Consider the following 21,633-nt stretch of genomic DNA (forward strand, 5'->3'; position numbering starts at 1 on the left):
GTTGTGTTTGGTCCCTACAATTACATAGAAAATATCAGTGGTAAAGATAATCTACTTCTTGCTGTATAGTTACAAAAGTATCAGCATTGGTCAACAGGAACTTAAGGCGCCTCATTTCCTTCTTCAGTTAGAGGCTGACTCATTGCATCTGCGTTGTTTTCATCTGTTAAGTGACCTTTATTTTTACAGGGACTCTTCTGAACCCTAAAAAATAAAATAGTAAGTAATTATCAGCATTTAGTCAAATAGAATCAGGACAAATAGAGTTTACTGTTACAGTAAAGTCTGAAGGTTTTCTGAAAAAGTCTCATGTTGTTTACTTACCTGATAAAAAACACATGTAGTAACAGTGCAAGAGTGGATATTATTGCTGGATACAGAACTGAATTTAAAAAAAGAAAAAGAAAAAGACCTGTATATTAATTGTGTAGCCTTTAAAAAATAAGGTTTGTTTGAACTCACAACATACATTTTATGAAACTCCTAGTGTGTCTATTATAACTGGACTGAAGTAACAGATTCCTTCTTCATATGGATTAGAGGGTATCTAAAACTTCTTGCAAAGAAATTGATTGCAAGTGAATCCCAGAGGAGCACAGATGTAATCCTAACATTATCTGTTAGTGGGCTCTGTAGAGTACACTGTATCACTGGCTAAGGTTTCAAACATCTAAACATTAACTTTATATCTTTGATTCATAAAATGTGTTTGTTCCCCATCAGTTTTCACAGTTATCTTTAGCGCTGCATCACAAATACTTTCTTACTGCTCAGCATTACTCCAGCATGTCAGAGTGACATTGCTGCTTGTTGGTATCAGATCTGCTATGGTCTTTGGTTTCACACACACAGTTTTGAGTTTATGGACTTTAAATTCTTATATATTGTTAACATTATCTGTTTTGCTAGTAGTTACTTTATCACGTCTTCATCTTCATGTATTTAGTTCTCTTAGTTACAGTTTCTATTTGTATTAGAGTTTTTTTATTTCGCTCAGTATTTCTGTTTTCCTTCTCTGTATTTCCTTCCTTTAGTTTTGTGTCTGATTTTCCCTTTTTGTATTTTATGGTTCCTAACTTTATCTTAGTAATTGTGTAGTGCTCTTAAGTTTACTTGTCTCTTCTTCATTAACTGTCTTGAATCTTTGTGGGAGCATCTTGTGACCCTCCTGTGTTTCATTAACTGATTACCCTTTGTGCATATAGTGCTTTCTCCTTTGCTGCAGTCTGGTCCTGTCTGGTCCAGATGTGCTTGTGCCAGTTTTTAAGATTACCCGTTTTTCCTCATTTGCTGGATTCTTGGCATTGTACTCTGTTTATATTGTCTCCTACTCTGGCTAAACAAAGGTCATTTTTGTCATTGAATTAGTCTGCCTCTTTCTCTTTTCTTTTTTGTTGTTGAATTGTAATATTATACAAATGTATATGCAAATTAGATGTGGATAGAGAACATGCTAAAGAGATGTAAAATGTGATATTTACACTGAAGTTCAATTTGAATGCTGCTGGAACGTCCAACTCCAATCTCATTTCCAGCTTTGCAAAACAATATTCGCCTGTCTTTGGAGACTCTAATAGATAAACTCATTCCTGTCCCAATAAAAGTCTCCTGGTTTCCATCCGCACTGTACCAGGGTCTGATTGAAACTGTGATGTTTTTAGGTGAATCTGAAAAAATGAGCATAGGAACATGCACACTTAAATGTTAGGACACTTTTATTTACAGAATAAGTGTAAATATCTGTAATACAGTAGTGCCCTGAAAGATATTTTAAAAAATAATATTAAATACTCTTGAATGCAAAACACAATATTGTACCTCTAAGTAAAAGCAGAGAGCAAACCACACCAATATAAAGGTTAAATCTTGAGCAGAAACTGAAGAGTAAAAAGTGACAAGTTGTTTTTCTTGGCTTGTATCTTTCTGAACACTTTGTTCATGTCCAATAAAATATTTTTTCTTCTGTCTTTAACTTTAAATCTTTAACTAATTTATTGATGCAAGTTCTAGAGCAATTTGATGAAAGTTAATTTTTTTTAGTTCTTCTTACTATGTGCCTAATATTGTGCCTGTCAGAAATCCCTAATTTTAATAACCAATACTTAAATTAACTACTTGTAATATGATTATTGTCAGTCTCATTATTTAACTCTACCCCAAAGAGCAGTTACTGCTTTAGTTTCATTGCAGTAATTCATGTATTGTACATCCTTCAATCCTATTAATGGAATTCTAGTTGTGATATGTAAAGAGTAAATATGGAAAATCAATACATATATTCAACATCTATTTGTAGGTTGCTTAATCGTTCACATCCAAGTGCATTTGTAGCCTTGCAGAAAAATGTACTTTTGACTTTTGAAACAGTAACATTAAAAGAGCTTCCAGTCCCAATAAAAGTCTCCTGGTCTCCATCAGGTCTGTACCAGGTGTAGTTTTCTACTGCTGGGTTGGCATTACTGCTGCAGGTCAGAGTCACATTGCTGTTCTCTGGTACTGGACCAGAGGGACTGTTAGGTGTGGCTGTGTGCAGACAGGAATAGGACCCAAGGTGCAGACTCCGGAGACAGACGTGAAATCAAAATGGCTTTAATGATACTCAAAATATAACATAACTGAAAAAACTCAAAACAAACTTAAACTAGAGAAATGACAGAACACACAGCTAAGAAAACGGTAGATCACGACACAGACACTAAGAAACACAGGGCTTAAATACACAGAGGGAGCAATCAGGGAATGGGTAACAGGAGGAAAACACAGCTGGGGCAAATCAGGCCTAACGAGACAAGGGGAAGCAAAACCAGACACATTAACATCAGACATGGACTTTCAAAGTAAAACAGGAAACATAACACAGACTCACGGGCAGGCACTATAACAAAGGGAACAGAGACGTGGGAACAGGGCAGACACAAACATTGACTGAACACAGGGATATAGGAACTTAGGATACACATAGACGCGAACTAGACAAGGGGATGCAGGTGATAGGGGAGACAGAGCAACTAAAGAAGACAGAGACATAAGCCATAAGACAGAACTCAAAGAAACCAAAAACTAGAAAGTATAAATAATATCATAAACTCAAAAACCCTGGGTCGACGACCCAGGCATCCTAACAGGGACTGACTGAAACTGTGACGTTTTTAGGTGAATCTGTAAAATGAGCCCCAAAACATGCACAATGAAATGCAAGACAGTTTTATTATTGAAAAAGCATGAATATCTGAGGTTGTATTATTTGGACATCTTACACCTGAAAATTGCTGGTATTATAATTATTATTTAGTTTACTTTGTGTAATTACTTCCTCTTGAACAAATAATATGAAATCCTACTTGGGTCTTACTAAGCTTGGGTCGAGACAAACAACAAGTTTAGTTTTGTCTTAAGTTCAAGGTTCAAGGTTCAAGGTTCTTTATTTGTCACATGCATAGTTATACAAGTATAACACACAGTGAAATGTAGCCTGACACGCTCCTCGACATGTGCAAAAATGGGGGGGGGGGGGGGGGGGTGTAGAGGAAGAACATTTTATTTATATATATATATATATATATATATACAGTGGGGCAAAAAAGTATTTAGTCAGCCACCAATTGTGCAAGTTCCCCCACCTAAAATGATGACAGAGGTCAGTAATTTGCACCAGAGGTACACTTCAACTGTGAGAGACAGAATGTGAAAAAAAAATCCATGAATCCACATGGTAGGATTTGTAAAGAATTTATTCGTAAATCAGGGTGGAAAATAAGTATTTGGTCAATAACAAAAATACAACTCAATACTTTGTAACATAACCTTTGTTGGCAATAACAGAGGTCAAACGTTTACTATAGGTCTTCACCAGGTTTGCACACACAGTAGCTGGTATTTTGGCCCATTCCTCCATGCAGATCTTCTCGAGAGCAGTGATGTTTTGGGGCTGTCGCCGAGCAACACGGACTTTCAACTCCCGCCACAGATTTTCTATGGGGTTGAGGTCTGGAGACTGGCTAGGCCACTCCAGGACTTTCAAATGCTTCTTACGGAGCCACTCCTTTGTTGCCCGGGCGGTGTGTTTTGGATCATTGTCATGTTGGAAGACCCAGCCTCGTTTCATCTTCAAAGTTCTCACTGATGGAAGGAGGTTTTGGCTCAAAATCTCACGATACATGGCCCCATTCATTCTGTCCTTAACACGGATCAGTCGTCCTGTCCCCTTGGCAGAAAAACAGCCCCATAGCATGATGTTTCCACCCCCATGCTTCACAGTAGGTATGGTGTTCTTGGGATGCAACTCAGTATTCTTCTTCCTCCAAACACGACGAGTTGAGTTTATACCAAAAAGTTCTACTTTGGTTTCATCTGACCACATGACATTCTCCCAATCCTCTGCTGTATCATCCATGTGCTCTCTGGCAAACTTCAGACGGGCCTGGACATGCACTGGCTTCAGCAGCGGAACACGTCTGGCACTGCGGGATTTGATTCCCTGCCGTTGTAGTGTGTTACTGATGGTGACCTTTGTTACTTTGGTCCCAGCTCTCTGCAGGTCATGCACCAGGTGCCCCCGTGTGGTTCTGGGATCTTTGCTCACCGTTCTCATGATCATTTTGACCCCACGGGATGAGATCTTGCGTGGAGCCCCAGATCGTGGGAGATTATCAGTGGTCTTGTATGTCTTCCATTTTCTGATGATTGCTCCCACAGTTGATTTTTTCACACCAAGCTGCTTGCCTATTGTAGATTCACTCTTCCCAGTCTGGTGCAGGTCTACAATACTTTTCCTGGTGTCCTTCGAAAGCTCTTTGGTCTTGGCCATGGCGGAGTTTGGAGTCTGACTGTTTAAGGCTGTGGACAGGTGTCTTTTATACAGATGATGAGTTCAAACAGGTGCCATTCATACAGGTAACGAGTGGGGGACAGAAAAGCTTCTTACAGAAGACGTTACAGGTCTGTGAGGGCCAGAGATTTTCCTTGTTTGAGGTGACCAAATACTTATTTTCCACCCTGATTTACGGATAAATTCTTTACAAATCCTACCATGTGAATTCATGGATTTTTTTTTCACATTCTGTCTCTCACAGTTGAAGTGTACCTCTGGTGCAAATTACTGACCTCTGTCATCATTTTAAGTGGGGGAACTTGCACAATCGGTGGCTGACTAAATACTTTTTTGCCCCACTGTATATACACACACACATATAGTATATACACTGGGTGAATGTGCAGTAGTAGCAGCAAGCAGGTGAATTCTGTACATTAATATGAATAGACATCTGACTATTTTACAGGATAGACAATATAAACATATTTAAAATTAAAGGAATTGAAATGTACATTGTGCCTTGGTTTAGTGTCTGGAAGAGAGTCCTGTCTCAGTCAATTATAGATGATGTGAGAGGGCGGGTGTGTGTGTTTAGGGCACGGATGGCTTGGGGATAGAAGCTCCTCTTGAGTCTCTCTGTCCTTGCCCGGAAGATGCGGAACCTTCTACCAGATTGTAGAAGTTGGAACAGTTTGTTGCCAGGATGGGACGGGTCCTTCAGTATCTGCGCTGCTCTAGTCCAGCATCTCCTGGTGTAGGTGTCCTGAAGCGGGGGGAGAGCAATCCTGCAGCAGCGTTCTGCTGTACGGATCACTCTCTGGAGAGCTTTTTGGTCCTTCACACAGCTGTTCCCGAACCACGATGTCATGTTCTGTGTGAGGATGCTCTCCACAGCGCCTGTATAGAAAATCCTGAGGATCTTTGGAGAGACCCTGAACTTCCTCAGTTGTCGTAGGTGATACAGGCGCTGCCTAGCCTTTTTGGTCTGGACCTGAATGTGGGCAGCCCATGTCAGGTCTGAGGAGATGTGGACACCAAGATACTTGAAGGACTGCACCCTCTCCACTGGAGCTCCATTGATGATAATGGGCTTGTAGTCTCTGTGCTGACCCCTTCTGAAGTCCACCACCAGCTCCTTGGTCTTGCTGACGTTCAGCTGGAGGTGGTTGTCCTGGCACCACGATGCCAGATTCTTCACTTCATCCATGTAGGCCGCCTCATCGTTGTTGGAGATGGCACCCAACACCACTGTGTCGTCAGCAAGCTTCACAATGGTGTTGGAGCCATGGGTGGCCACACAGTCTGAAGTGTAGAGGGAGTAGAGCAGTGGCGAGAGGACACATCCCTGAGGTGCTCCTGTGTTGATGGTGATGCTGTTGGAGAAGCACCTGCCCACCCTCACCACCTGAGTTCTGCCAGTGAGGAAGTCCAACACCCATGCACACAGATGGCTGTTAAGTCCCAGATCCCTCAGCTTTGTGAACAGTCTGCAGGGCACTATTGTGTTAAACGCTGAACTGTAATCAACAAACAGCATTCGCACATAGTTACCCTGTTTCTTGTCCACGTGGCTGAGAGTGGTGTGTAGGACGTGGGCGATGGCATCCTCTGTGGATCTGTTGGATCTGTAGGCGAACTGCAGCGGATCTGTGGTGTCTGGGATGGAGGAGGAGATGATGTTCTTCAGCAGCCTCTCAAACACCTTCATTACTACCGAGGTCAGTGCAACTGGCCGGTAATCGTTCAGGGATGAGGGTTTGCTGTTCTTGGGCACAGGGATGATGGTGGATCTTTTGAAGCATGTGGGGACCACAGACTTCGCCAGGGACTCGTTGAAGATGTAAGTGAACACACCTGCTAGCTGGTCAGCACAGCAGTGCAGCAGACGGTCGGTGATGCCGTCTGGCCCCGCCGCTTTCCTTGTGTTCACTCTCCTGAGTGCCGCTCGGACGTCATGCTCCGCGATGCTGGTCACCGGTCTCTCGCTGATGACGTCACTGTCCTCGGTAGTCAGGCGGTAGATAGCATTAGCCGCCTGGCTAACCTCGAAATGGGCGTAGAACCGATTCAGCTCGTTGGTGAATGCAGAGTCGGCGTTGATCGGCGCAGTGTCCCTGGCTTTGTAGTCCGTAATGGTGCGTAGTCCGTGCCACATACTCCGTGTGTCGCCCTGGTGGAAGCGGGACTCCACACGTTCCCGGTACCGGCGTACGGCACGCGGTGAGAGATGCCAAACGCCGGTACCGGGAACGTGTGGAGTCCCGCATCTCTCACCGCGTGCCGTACGCCGTATGAGGCCGCTTTGTAGGCGCACATATCGCCAGTGGCGAGACCCGCGTTGTAGGAGGCGGTCCTGGCGTTTACTGCAGTGCAGATCGATCTGTCCATCCACGGTTTCTGGTTGGGGAATGTGGTGACTCTCGCAGTGGGGATAATCTCCTCCGCTAGCATAGTAAAGCTAGCAAGTAAAAACTGAGAAGTAAAAAGCACAAGGTATTTTTCTTGGTCTCTAATATTTTGAATACAAAAACACATATTTTTCTACCATTCAATCAATCAATCAATCTTTATTTATAAAGCACTTTTCATACAGAGAAAATGTAGCACAAAGTGCTTTACATAGTTAAAAGCAGCCCACCCCACCCTCCAACTCACTCCCCACACTCTCAATACACATATATCCCCCCACCCACACACACATACACACACGCGCACACTTAAAGAGTAAAAATTGGGCTGGGCTCGCATGAGCCAAGTGAGGAAACACTATAACAGGGAGCCGTCTGCACCGGGAGCCGGTCACAGACCGCAGCCTCCAGGCTGGGCACACAGCAGGAGGGAGGCAAAGGAGCCCCCCAGCCAGGCTGAGAGGACCCCAGAGACCCAGCAGCCACGGTCAATAACAGCCCCGGTGCAGAGAGCGCCCTCCGAGGAAACACTGGAGATATGACGCAATACAATATATATAGGGTAAAATGATAAAATAAATAAGAACAGGATACAATATAAATATAAATAGAATAAGAAGATTAAAAAATGAATAAGAATAAAATCAAACAAATATTAGGTAAATCCTAAATTAATAATAGAATAACAGGATAGAATAAATAAGCATAAAATAAATAAACGCTAAGTAAAAGCTAAATTAAAAAGGTGGGTCTATTAGTGAATTCTATTAGTGAAATTCTAGTTGGGTACTACTAGTCAGGGTACATAAATAGTAATTTTGTAAAATTAATACATACACCTGATGTCTATTTGGAGGTTGATGGATGCTTTAAATCCAACTGTGTTTGTACCCTCTGTACCAGAGGTGGTTTTCTACTGCTCGGTGGGCATTACTGCTGCATGTCAGAGTCACTTTTTGGTTTTCTGATATTGGACCAGAGGGACTGACTCAAATTTGCACATCTTTGGGTGATTCTAAAAATGAGTATTATGATAATTTGCTAAATGTAATATTCTGTAAATCACACATCACAGCTCCTTTTGCACTTTAACTGAACTATTAATAGATCATCATATTACAGACCACAACGCCAAATGTCAAAAGTAAAACTTTTTCTGCAATTCTTTCTTGTTCAAGTGTTAGAGTGAATTTGAAGCTTCCACAAGGTCATGTGTTAAATTAGAAACTTATTATTATTTATGGGACAAATAAACAATATTTTTCTTTAAATAACCTTTAAATTCATTCTAGGCTGATGTATTGAGTAGGTTGTTGTCAATAGGGCTTGTTTAGCAAACAGTTTTGAAAAAAGACAATAAAAAGGCTGAGTAGAGGCTGTATGCTCTGTACAATATTATCGGGATTTTTACCATTTTGCAATATGCTGACTACTGCAATAACATTGTTACGGTTTGGAGGAGGACTCAAGCGCAGGACTCCGGGTTCAGATGCACAGAAGAAAGATTTATTTACAATTCACCAGGTGTATATACAAGAAGCGGGGCGGGGGAGTGCTATGTACAGCTGCGTGAGGGAGAAGGGGCTCCAGGGAAGTCCAGGGGAAAAGCACGCATTCTTCAAATCATCCACACACACGACCACAGGTTCTCACTGCAACACTTGCCACTCGGGAATCACACGGGGGGGAAATCCAGGGACCTCTGTGGACAGGGAGACAGGTTTAAATACAACGCACAAAGGAAACACACTTAACTTGACTTGCTGTAGCTTGGCTTCACTAATTTGTGGTAGACAACGATCCAGCAACGAACAGCAGTCACCTCCTGGCTTAGATGCTGATCATCTTAATGAGACCCAGGTGTCTCATCTCCCGAGGGCCTGGGCCGAGGGCGTGAACCCACAGTGAGTTCCGCCCCGGCAAGAGAGAAGAGGAGAGAGAGAGGAAGAGAGAAACAGGTGACAAACTTATTTGTATATCTGTGACTTATTTTTCATATACATTTATCACCTTTTAAATTTTCCTCATAGTTAAACCTTGTCACTATCTATTCTATCCAATAAGATAGCTTTTTCACCATATTTTTTTTAATGCAAAATGAGATTGCCAAGCATACCAATGCTGTCACTAACACCTGGAGTCAGTTTGCTATCAGTCTCTGTGTTATGGTCCCCGTGTCTACCCAGCCGGCCCCGCAAGGCTGCATGTGTTTTGTGTTCTCTGTCTCTCTCTGTTTCTATCTCCTTCACCGCTCTGCCTGGGCGGAGCTCACTGTGGGCTACCCCCCTTGGCCCACACACCCATTCACGTTTAGTTGTCATTACCTGTCCACTACTTAAGGCCAGGACGCAGACCTCCTCATCGCTGGATGATTGTGCGGGACACGTTAGTGATCCTCTCAGCTCCCGTGAATCCATGCTTGAGTATTTTGTGACTTTTGAATAATTTCCCTCTCCTGTGTGATAGCTTTCCTCCCTGGACCTGTGACCTTCCTGCTGTGTGAATGTGTGTGAGTTTGGACGTGGAGACGAGTACAAGTGTGAGAGACCTTCCCCTTGGACCTTTGGAACCCTGGATTTCCCCCCCTCACTGTATATATTCTGTACTGGTGTTGTAAATAAAATGTGTTTGGAAACGTCAACCTGCTCTGCGCTTGAGTCCCTGCTATCGACCGTGACACTCTGACTGAATGGGGTCAAATGGGCAATTACATGCAATCTAAAGCAATCATCTTCTGATGATACAACAGTTAACAGTAATAAGTCACTGAAAATCACACGTTACTGTCTAGACTGAAATTCCCATTTAACAGATATTCATGTTTAACTATTACATTTGTGTTCAGCCACCTTCTATAGGGATATAACCGGACCACAACCAGCAGGCAGCCAGTTGAGTAAAGTCTCAAAGACTCATTGAGACTGATGGCTACATGCTGTCAATCTATCGTATCGTGCACACTCATGACCACAAAATGCCTACAAATGGGTTTAGTCACCACAAGTTGCAGTCAGTTGCTGAAAAAGGTCAATTTACCAGACAGGGACTGGTGTTTTTGACTGATGCTAGGAGGTTGCTATTTTACTTTTACTCATATGACTGAGCAACTGACTTGCTCTTAAATATGAAGTAGCTTTGTCAAATTATGTGTGTCCAGTGTTGGGCACTTATTTCGGTTGAGCTGATTTAACATACGCTCGCTTGTCTAAAGTTATTTCTGGATGGTGGTGTGTGAGCTGAAACTTCTTGTTCTAATTCTTCCCAGATTATTTTAACTGATTAAATAAAAATATTGATATTTGGTGTCCTTGTATTGATACAATTCAAAATATAATATTCCTTTCCCACACCCCTATTAAGATGACAAATATTGATATATTTTCTAGGATGAATAGCCTATTTTTATTATGTTGCTTTTTACAAGTTAATAACTAATTCAGTTCAGTTGAATATTATTTATATAGCACCAAATCACAATAAAAGTTGCCACATGGTACTTCATATTGTAAGGTAAAGACTCTACGATAATACAGGGAAAACCACAACAATCAAATTACTCCATTTGAGCAAGGACTTGGTGACAGTGGAAAAGAAAAAAGTTTTTTTTTAACAGGAATTAACCTCTATTTAGATTAGCATTTAATATCACTGTGAACTAAAGATACACTGTTGAGAAGTATAACATGAGCAAGTTTGTGGCATCGAACTTGCAAACTTCCTGTACAGAGAAGAGATGCATCATCTGTGAACCATGGTATATTTTAAGAATAAAATGTGACAGAATCAGAAGTAGCAAATAAATAAATAAAATGTATCTTTAGCCTTTGTTTCTGTCGAGAAGTGCCTGTGAAATTGATGGTTAACTTTTTAAAAATCTAAATCAGTTTTAACCATGCTGATGAATGTGTGCATACAAAGTTCCTGATAGGAATGTTTAATTTCTATTACTGACAAAATCATGATTAGATCACTAAAATTTAAATTTTACTATTTTTACCATTTCACCCTTTTGAGGTACCTCAAAAGGGTGAGAGGAAGAGGAGAGCAGAAGGGAAGGTCAGAAACATCACTAAACCACAAAAATTTTGTAATAATATCTTTGGTGATGACCCACAAATGGAAACGCTGATGCACAGAGAGATGCTATTATGAAAGCTGGCTAACCACTAAGAGACATCAACCATATATAAATAACAAAAAACCACCAGTGACTTCTCAGAAATCAACCTAATATTGCTGTCAACTCATTAAAAATGAAATGAGTGGATGTTCTGTCTTCCTGTATTCTGCTTTCTGTCTTCAAATTCTAAGGAACATATCCTACCTTTACTGCAAAATTACTAAAGATTAATTTGATGAGGTTACACGATTATGACTTTTTCACATTGTCAAAGTAACCAAATGTATTGCTACAGGAAAATAATACAATAATGCCAATAGTATGAAATGAACATTGCCTGAATTTTTATATGTTATTGTATTTTTTGTGAAACCCATGCAGCTTTTATCTTTTTTCCCCATGTTTTCTCTCTCCTGTTTTCTCCCTCCCTCTCTTAGTCATTCCAAATTGACACTTGTTGTCTGTGTTTTTACATTGCATTAACTGTTTAAAAGCATTATCAGCAACAGAACTAAAGACAAAAGTGGGTCTTTATTACCAGTCATCAAACTCAGCAGATGAGCGGCCGCCATGAAGACAGCAGTCACTTTACAGCATCCGATAAGTCATCTTTGAAACACAGCAGCTGTAACATTGTATTTATAATACAGGTCATGATACACTGTGACACAAAATCAGTTACTGAGGAAGTGTATAGCACTACAGTTGATTTTTCTACACTAGAATCCTCAAGTTCTTCCAGGTTGAACAAAGCACAAAACTTAGCTTTACATTTGTAATACAGCTTTAGATCTTCAGAAAGGAAGTTCAATCTTTAAATCTTACAAGAACCGTACCTGGCTAGATAGATGCTGCTTCACTGTGTTTGTGATGTCCCAGTCTGTTTCTTTTCTCAAGTCACTTTAGATGACTTGAGAAATCTAAAGTGACTTGAGAAAAGACAAGCTTAGATGCTCTGCCACTTTCTCTGCTATTCAGCCTCAAACAGGAAACTGTTTCCTGTTTGAGGCTGACTAAGGCAGTCAGTCTGAACATGAGAAACACTGAAAGATTGAAAGAATGGCTGTCTTTGTTTCACTAAATTTCTAGTTTGCTACACTTTTTAATGCAATAAGGAGGAATGTAGGGACTTAAAATCAGGTTAGATCAGGTGATGAACAAAGATTATTATCAGCCAATGCAATGCACCCAGAACATTTACTCAGTGAAATGATGTCATACAGCTTAGAGGACAAAGGTACAAAAACCAAAATTTATTCGATATCTACCAGTCAATCCTCCCCATGTCTAGTGTGTAATAGCAAGTGAATGCGTTCTATGAATATGAAAGAGCAAATCCATGAGTGAACTCGAAAGCACCAATGGATTATGCAGAAAAAGTAGAATTGGGCTGAAAGATCTATCACTTTATTACCTATTCAGGTTGTAAATCATGTTTTAAAAAAGTAACTAAGTAACTAAGTAATTCATTACTTTTGAAAATAAGTAATCAGTAAAATAACGGGATTACCTTTTGGGGGAAGTAATCAGTAATTACTTACTGATTACTTTTTTCAAGTAACTTGTCCAACACTGGTGCTTAACTTCCAAAAAATGTTTGACAAAATAATATATTGAAAAAACAAAACAAAAAACAGAATCACTTGTATTTATGTTTAAGTATCATTCATTATATTTATAGCCCACAACAAGATAGAAAATTAAATTAAGCACAACTGACTGTGACTGCATATCATGATACTATAAATATATTAATATCACCTCTATATAGACATAGTTTGTGACTGGGTACACAATACAACAACTAATTATCAGAACAGTTAACAACACTTTTCCTGCAATTGCATGTTAATAAAACAAACAAACAAAACAGCTAAACAATAAGATTCAGATGTATGTTGTGATGTTGTGATGAAAGCGGCCTCATACGGCGTGTGATGCGCGGTGAGGGATGCCAAATGCCGATATCGGGAGCGAGTGGAGTCTCACTTCAGCCGGGGCGACACATGGAGCATTTGGCACGTACTACGCACAATCATGGATTACAAAGCCAGGGACACTGCGCCGACCAATGCCGACTCTGCATTCTCCAATGAGCTGTACCAGTTCTACGCCCGTTTCGAGGTTAGCCAGGCGGCTAATTCTAACAACTGCCTGACAACTGAGGACAGTGACGTCATCAGAGAGGGACCGGCGATCAGCATCGCAGAGCACGACATCCGAACAGCGCTGAGGAGAGTGAGCACAAGGAAAGCGGCGGGACCAGACGGCATCACCGGCCGTCTGCTACCATCATCTGAATGACTACCGGCCAGTTGCACTGACCTCGATGGTTATGAAGGTGTTCGAGAGGCTGTTGAAGAAAACCATCTCCTCTTCAATCCCAGACACCACAGGTCCGCTCCAGTTTGCCTACCGACTCAACAGATCCACGGAGAACGCCATCGCAGACATCCTGCACACCACCCTTAGCCACGTGGACAAGAAACAGGCTAACTATGTGTGAATGCCTTTTTTTTAATTACAGCTCAGCGTTCAACACAATATTGCCCGGTAGATTGTTCACAAAGCTGAGGGATCTGGGACTCAACAGCCGTCTATGTGCATGGGTGTTGGACTTCCTCAATGGCAGAACTCAGGTGGTGAGGGTGGGTAGGTGCATCTCCGACAGCCTCACCATCAGCACAGGAGTGCCACAGGGATGTGTCCTCTCGCAACTGCTCTACTCCCTCTACACTTCAGACTGTGTGGCCAATACCATTGTGAAGTTTGCTGACGACACAGTGGTGTTGGGCACCATCTCCAATAACGATGAGGCGGCCTACATTGATGAAGTGAAGAATCTGGCATCGTGGTGCTAGAACAACCACCTCCAGCTGAACGTCGGCAAGACCAAGGAGCTGGTGGTGGACTTCAGAAGGAGTCAGCACAGAGACCACAAGCCCATTATCATTAATGGAGCTCTAGTGGAGAGGGTGCAGTTCTTCAAGTACCTTAGTGTCCACATCTCCTCAGACCTGGCATGGTCTGCCCACATTCAGGTCCAGACCAAAAGGCTAGGCAGCACCTGTACCACATACGACAACTGAGGAAGTTCAGGGTCTCTCCAAAGATCCTCAGGATTTTCTATACAGGCACTGTATAGAAAATCCTCACACAGGTTCTGTGTGAGAAGAGCATCCTCACACAGAACATCACATCCTGGTATGGAAACAGCTGTGTCAAGGCTAAAAAAGCACTTCAGAGAGTATCCGTACGGCAGAACACTGCTGCAGGACTGCTCTCCCTTCCCTACAGGACATTTACATCAGGAGATGCTGGACTAGAATAACTCAGATTTTGAAGGACCCATTCCCATCCCAGCAACAAACTCTTCCAGCTTCTGAAATCGGGCAGAAGGTTCCGAACAAAAACAGAGAGGCTCAAGAGGAGTTTTTATCCTCAGGCCATTTGTGTGCTGAATCATGTCCAGAGCTTCTCCTAGCTTCTCTAACAGGTCTCCTTGGACCAGTTGTAGCCACCTGGTAGTTACCAAGTTTAAGAAAATATCAGGCAGTGTCTGAGATACTGTGCCAGAGAAGCCTGAATGAAGGGATTGTAATTGTATTGCTCAATGGCCACATAGTGACTACATGTGTCAAGGACACACCCAGAGAACAGACCAGCTATTTATTTGTTTTGTAGTAAGCTCAACAATGCAAAAGGTTGCAATATGTTATGAAAAGTATTTGTCTGATTTCTTATTTCCTTCCATATTTGTCACATTAAAATGTTTCAGATAATCAAAATTTTTTAATAGATTTGGACTTTTTTTTTTTAAGTGAATTTTGAATTTACTTGAGTTATTTTTTCCAAATATTAAGATTAGTTTAATTTTGCACAAAGCAAGACATCAGGAAATATGGGGTAAATATTTTTTCACAGCACTATTTATCTATTTTTGCATAGCGCTTTGTTCTTTAAATTTGACTTGCGCATATTCACACCCCACTTCCTTCCTCATATTTCTAGGCTCCACTTGAGCATACAGGCCTCCCATTTCTACTGCATTGCTCACAGACTTTCTGTTAACTCCCCTCACCATGCACTTCTCCTCTTCCAAATAAGATCTGGCAGATGGATTCATGTCCAAAGACTTTTCACCCTTCTTTTTCTTGCTTTTCATTTTCCAGTTCACATCAGAGTAAATCAGTTCGCACTCGTCCTCTTTCTTGTCTGATTTTTTGCATCCTCCTTCTGCATGGTTTGGCCCAGAGTTTGGAAAGTTAGTGCTGCTTGGTCCAGCGATGTTTGCAGGGTGAAAATTTTCTGCCCCTCTCAGCCCATCAGCGTTTGCATAAATGCACTCTTCTGCTGTGTTTGGTTCCTACAATTACATAGAAAATATCAGTGGTAAAGATAATCTACTTCTTGCTGTATAGTTACAAAAGTATCAGCATTGGTCAACACTGTTAAAAGGAACTTTAAGCACCTCATTTCCTTCTTCAGTTAGAGGCTGACTTGTTGCAACTGTGTTGTTTTCGTCTGTTAAGTGACCTTTATTTTTACAGGGACTCTTCTGAGCCCTAAAAAATGAAGTAGAATATCAAGCATATATGCATACAATTCATACATCGTAGTTTTGCCACTATTTACATTTTAGTTCACAGCATGAATAGATTAATTGTCTACTAGCAAGCAATAATGCAGTTGTACATGCATTACTGAATGTTGACAGACAATGTAAACAGACGTCTTGAAAATGAATACATGCAAATATTAACCACCAGTAGCATGTCAAATGGACTGTCGATGAACAGATTTGATTGATATTACATTTAATCAATAGTGTTACCAATGTTGAGTATTAAATCAGCTGCAAAAGTGTTTTTTTAACAAACGAAGACCCAAATAAACAAAGTAATTATCAGCATTTAGTCAAATAGAATCAGGACAAATAGAGTTTACTGTTACAGTAAAGTGTGAAGGTTTTCTGAAAAAGTCTCATGTTGTTTACTTACCTGATAAAAAACACACATAGTAACAGTGCTAACAGTAGCACTCCAAGAGTGGATATTATCGCTGGATACAGAACTGAATTTAAAAAAAGAAAAAGAAAAAGACCTGTATATTAATCGTGTTGTCTTTAAAAAATAAGGTTTGTTTGAACTCACAACATACATTTTATGAAACTCCTAGTGTGTCTATTATAACTGGACTGAAGTAACCAATTCATTCTTTATATGGATTAGAGGGTATCTAAAACTTCTTGCAAAGAAATTGATTGCAAGTGAATCCCAGAGGAGCATAGATGTAATCCTAACATTATCTGTTTGTGGGCTCTGTAGAGTACACTGTATCACTGGCTAAGGTTTTAAACATCCTTGGTCTCCACTTTAGTACACATACAACTTAAGCAATAATATTTGCAAATGTACAAAAGACATACGTTGATGTTCTGTGGAAACTTGTTGGCTGCTGACACAAAATTGTTGACTGGCCGAGCCCAGAGAGTTGACGGTGCGACAAATCAAGGTGAGATGATTCTTCTTATGAGGCTGATTCAGAGTGAAGAAGCTCCTCAGAATTGTCCTGTTCAGAGTCTCATTGAATATTTCGCATTTAGAGTGATTGACAGTTAGTCCATTCAAATACCACTGTATATTGGGGGACGGGTTTCCCAGAGTCTCACAGGAACAGTTGAGCTGACTTTCTGTTGAGGTGCAGTGTGACGAGAACAGGATCTGTGGAGGGTCTATCATTGAAGAGAGAGAGAGCAGTTAGTCACAATCATGTTGAATACATTTTACAGAAATTACCAAAAACAAGCACTGATCATAGTTATCAATATGAAGCGAAATCCTTTTTGAACATAGGATGCTTTAAATTTTACTGACTTTGACATAATTTTCAGACTTGAGCTAAACAGACTGTTAACTTTATATCTTTGATTCATAAAATGTGTTTGTTCCCCATCAGTTTTCACAGTTATCTTTAGCGCTGCATCACAAATACTTTCTTACTGCTCAGCTGGCATTACTGCAGAATGTCAGAGTGACATTGCTGCTTGTTGGTATCAGATCTGCTATGGTCTTTGGTTTCACACACACAGTTTTGAGTTTATGGACTTTAAATTCTTATATATTGTTAACATCATCTGTTTGGCTAGTAGTTACTTTATCACATCTTCATCTTCATGTATTTAGTTCTCTTAGTTACAGTTTCTATTTGTATTAGAGTTTTTTTTATTTCGCTCAGTATTTCTCTGTTTTCCTTCTCTGTATTTCCTTTCTTCAGTTTTGTGTCTGATTTTCCCTTTTTGTATTTTATATGGTTCCTAACTTTTTTTTTGTAATTGTGTAGTGCTCTTAAGTTTACTTGTCTCTTCTTCATTAATTGTCTTGACTTTTTGTGGGAGCCTGTTGTGACCCTCCTGTGTTTCATTAACTGATTACCCTTTGTGCATATAATGCTTTCTCCTTTGCTGCAGTCTGGTCCTGTCTGGTCCAGATGTGCTTGTGCCAGTTTTTAAGATATACCCATTTTTCCTCATTTGCTGGATTCTTGGCATTGTACTCTGTTTATATTGTCTCCTGCTCTGGCTAAACAAAGGTCATTTTTGTCATTGAATTAGTCTGCCTCTTTCTCTTTTCTTTTTTGTTGTTGAATCGTAATATTATACAAATGTACATGCAAATTAGATGTGGATAGAGAAAATGTTAAAGAGATGTAAAATGTGATATTTACATTGAACTTCAATTTGAATGCTGCTGGAACGTCCAACTCCAATCTCATTTCCAGCTTTGCAAAACAATATCCGTCTGTCTTTGGAGACTTTAATAGATAAATCCATTCCTGTCCCAATAAAAGTATCCTGGTTTCCATCTGCACTGTACCAGGTGTAGTTTTCTACTGCTGGGTTGGCATTACTGCTGCAGGTTAGAGTCACGTTGCTGTTCTCTGGTACTGGACCAGAAGGACTGACTGAAACAGTAACGTTTTTAGGTGAATCTGAAAAAATGAGCACAGAAACATGCAGACTGAAATGTTAGGACAGTTTTATTTACAGAATAAGTGTAAATATTTGTAATACAGTAGTGCTTCAAATGTTTTTTTTAAATAATATTAAATACTCTTGAATGCATAACACAAAATTGTATCTTTAAATATTAGCAGAGACCAAACCACACCAATATAAAGGTTTCATCTTAAGCAGAAACTGAAGAGTAAAAATGACAAGTTGTTTTTCTTGGCTTTTCTTTCTGAAGACTCTGTTCATGTCAAATGAAATAACCTTTTCTTCTGTCTTTAACTTTAACTGATTTATTGATGAAAGATTTAGAGCTATCTGAAGAAAGTTTGAATTTTTTTTAGTTCTTCTTACTATGTGCCTAATAATGTGGCTGTCAGAAATCCCTAATTTTAAGTCAAGTCAAGTCAAGTCAAGTCAAGTAATAACCAATAATAACCAATAACCAATACTTAAATTAAATTAACTACTTGTAATGTGATTATTGTCAGTCTCATTATTTAACTCCACCCCAAAGATCAGTTAATGCTTTAGTTTCATTACAATAATTCATGTATTGTACATCCTTCAATCCCATTAATAGAATTCTAGTTGGGATATGTAAAGAGTAAATATGGAAAATTAATTAAATTAATGCATACATTGAACATTTATTTGTAGGTTGCTTGATCGTTTAAATCCAAGTTCATTTGTAGCCTTGCAGAAAAATGTACTTTTGACTTTTGAAACGGTAACATTAAAAGAGCTTCCAGTCCCAATAAAAGTCTCCTGGTCTCCATCAGCTCTGTACCAGGTGTAGTTTTCTACTGCTGGGTTGGCATTACTGCTGCACGTCAGAGTCACTTTTTGGTTTTCTAATATTGGAGCAGAAGGACTGATGGAAATTTGTACATCTTTGGGTGAATCTAAAAATGAGTATTATGATAATGTGTTAAATGTAATATTACGTAAATCAAACATCAAAGGTCATTTTGCACTTTAGCTGAACTATTAATAGAACTTCTTATTACAGACCACAAAGCCAAATGTCTAAAATAAAACTGCAATTCTACTTTCTTGTTCGAGCTTTAGAGTGAATCTGAAAGTTCCGACAAGCTCATGTGTTAAATTAGAAACACTATAATGTTATAATAGGATGTAAATGAAAAGCTGCTGTTTAAATAAAAAACCACTGTGGAACATGACTCACTAAACGTGGTTTTGTGTTGTTAGTTTTGAAGACATCCTAAAGTAAAATACAAAGCTAACAAAAGAAAAACGTACATCGTTAAGACGATCACACATCAGTGTACAGTCTGCATGTATGAAATTAAAGTATGAAATTAAATTCAAACTTTTAAAGTCTTCATTATATTTTATAAAACCCAAAGACGTTGTTATGGCATACTCATAACATCACTGTAATTGACTGACCATTTTATGTCTAATTTAAACCAAGTCAAGAAAGTATATTATTGTAATTTCAGTTTAGAAGAGAAAAAATAAACTCACATGAAATATCAGGAGTTAAACTTGTTTCAGCAGTGACATCAGGGATACCATCTTGTTTCTGGTAGACAGCAGTGCAGGAGATTTTATTTCCATGATGGAGGTGAGAAGCATTGAAATTCATAACAGAGGTCTTGACTTTAGTTTTGTCCTGATTCTCCTGCAGTGTCTCCTGACTCTGACCCAGGTTAGGGCTCCATGTCAGAGCTGGAGGATGAGACCAACATGGAGCTGGAGAAGAGCACGTCAGACTCACTGAGGCCCCCTCCTCCACCTCCAGTGTGGATGGAGTCAGAGTCGGTGAGGGAGGAGCAGCTGGTGGGAAGACATTCTGGTCAGTCAATGAGCAGCAGTTTCAGTTTTTATATGCTGAGTAAAATCCAGTGAATTCAGAGCAAGCTCAAAGCAGTTCCACAAGTGTAATTTGTTCATGAATTGTCAGTAAATGGATGAAAAAAAAATATCTTACCTATGAGTGAAATATCTACACCAGCTTGGGTAAAAGTGAATTTCAGTGGATTATTACACTCCAGTCTGAAATAGTATTTAGTACTTTGAAGAAGACTTGCATTATTGAAAGTTGTGGTGCAGTCTTTCTTTGTTAAGTCTCCTGTCATTTCTTTAGTTGGCTTTAGTTTTGCATTTTCACTGGTAAATGAAGATGAATCACTCCAATATGCTTTACATGAATTATCTAAGTTCTTATCATGCGTGTTGTCTACATCGAAGGAGCAGGGGATGTTCACACAGGATCCTCTCAAAACATTTATCTTCTGTGGTATATTGACGTTGAACGTTCCGCACAGCGCACCTGAAACACAACACAATAATAAAAAACAACAATAACAACAAAAACCCAAACAGTTTTATCTCTTCCTTCATATTTATCATGTTACAGCGACTCAGTATTAAATTCAGATGCTAATACAAAACACTTTTACTGTTAAATATCTCATCAATAAAAAGCCTTGGTACTTTACTGCACATTCATCTTGAATACTGATGTCAGATAATTTAAGTAAATGATTTAAATTAACAATAGTGTATTATTATTATCAACTTTAATCATGTTTTCAGCAAAGAAGATTTTGAGTTTCTTTCACTCACCCTGCAGCAGAGAACTAACGAGAAGAAAAGTCAGAGTTGCAGCCATCTTTGTTGCAAGAGAGTGAAGTTTAAGGGAATCTGAAGTTTACACAGGAAACAGTTTACATGATTATTTGTTAACCAAGGAAAAGCTGTTAAGATGTCATGTAAGGTCCAAATTACTACTGCTAGTTATTGTCACTTTGAAAAATATAGATACATAAATGTTCAGCCTTGAAAGAATTAGAGTATATACATACAGTGTTGATTTCACAAAATTTAAACATTAAATGATGAAAGAGAAGAAAGAGGAAGGTGTAAGTCTAAAGCAGTTATACAATTTATTAAAAATATTCTTCAACAATTAAACATAATTTATGTTTCTGATTTCTGAAAAATTCTACTAAAGACCGTGAATTCATGTCTTAATAGTCTCATAAAGTTTTTAATTTTCTTTGGATTCATTTTTCTACAAACGTCAAAAATATGACAATTCATCTAAATATCTGTGAATCAAAGAACTACAGAAAATCACATCATATTTTCATAAAACCTTGATATTCGTATCATAGTGAAAATGTGATAGCTTACAATATTTCATGATGTTTGTCGAGCAGTCAGTTCTTTGGATGTGAGGTTTTTAAGGAAGTGTTCAAAAAAGATGTAAAATGAGGAACTAACACAAAAGACACAGTGAGTGTGAACATGA

The 21,633-nt window shown here is 39.5% G+C and overlaps 1 protein-coding gene across 1 annotated transcript; it reads right to left on the reverse strand.

Annotated features, from left to right (window-relative positions):
• Positions 1–14,051: 14,051 nt before the first annotated feature.
• Positions 14,052–21,017, reverse strand: LOC101467690 (sialic acid-binding Ig-like lectin 5). The gene is made up of 8 exons (XM_014408225.3): positions 20,946–21,017; positions 20,308–20,649; positions 19,842–20,153; positions 18,068–18,331; positions 16,770–17,075; positions 16,342–16,414; positions 15,813–15,906; positions 14,052–15,707 (listed from the first exon to the last, which is right to left on the reverse strand). Exons 1-8 carry the CDS (start codon positions 20,989–20,991, stop codon positions 15,276–15,278), a joined length of 1,869 nt encoding a protein of 622 aa, XP_014263711.3. The 5' UTR covers positions 20,992–21,017; the 3' UTR covers positions 14,052–15,275.
• Between the last annotated feature and the right edge of the window lie 616 nt (positions 21,018–21,633).

The sequence above is a fragment of the Maylandia zebra genome, linkage group LG11, assembly GCF_041146795.1.
Source record: "Maylandia zebra isolate NMK-2024a linkage group LG11, Mzebra_GT3a, whole genome shotgun sequence".
Classification (NCBI taxonomy): Eukaryota; Metazoa; Chordata; class Actinopteri; order Cichliformes; family Cichlidae; genus Maylandia; species Maylandia zebra.

What these genes read in the sequence shown, in the direction of transcription:
- LOC101467690 (XM_014408225.3), bottom strand. Translation starts at nt 20,991, where the DNA reads ATGGCTGCAACTCTGACTTTTCTTCTCGTTAGTTCTCTGCTGCAGG. An exon ending in CTATGTGTGTTTTTTATCAG is followed by an intron (nt 15,907 to 16,341) that starts GTAAGTAAACAA and finishes TTCATTTTTTAG; the next exon opens with GGCTCAGAAGAGTCCCTGTA. An exon ending in TAACTGAAGAAGGAAATGAG is followed by an intron (nt 15,708 to 15,812) that starts GTGCTTAAAGTT and finishes ATGTAATTGTAG; the next exon opens with GAACCAAACACAGCAGAAGA.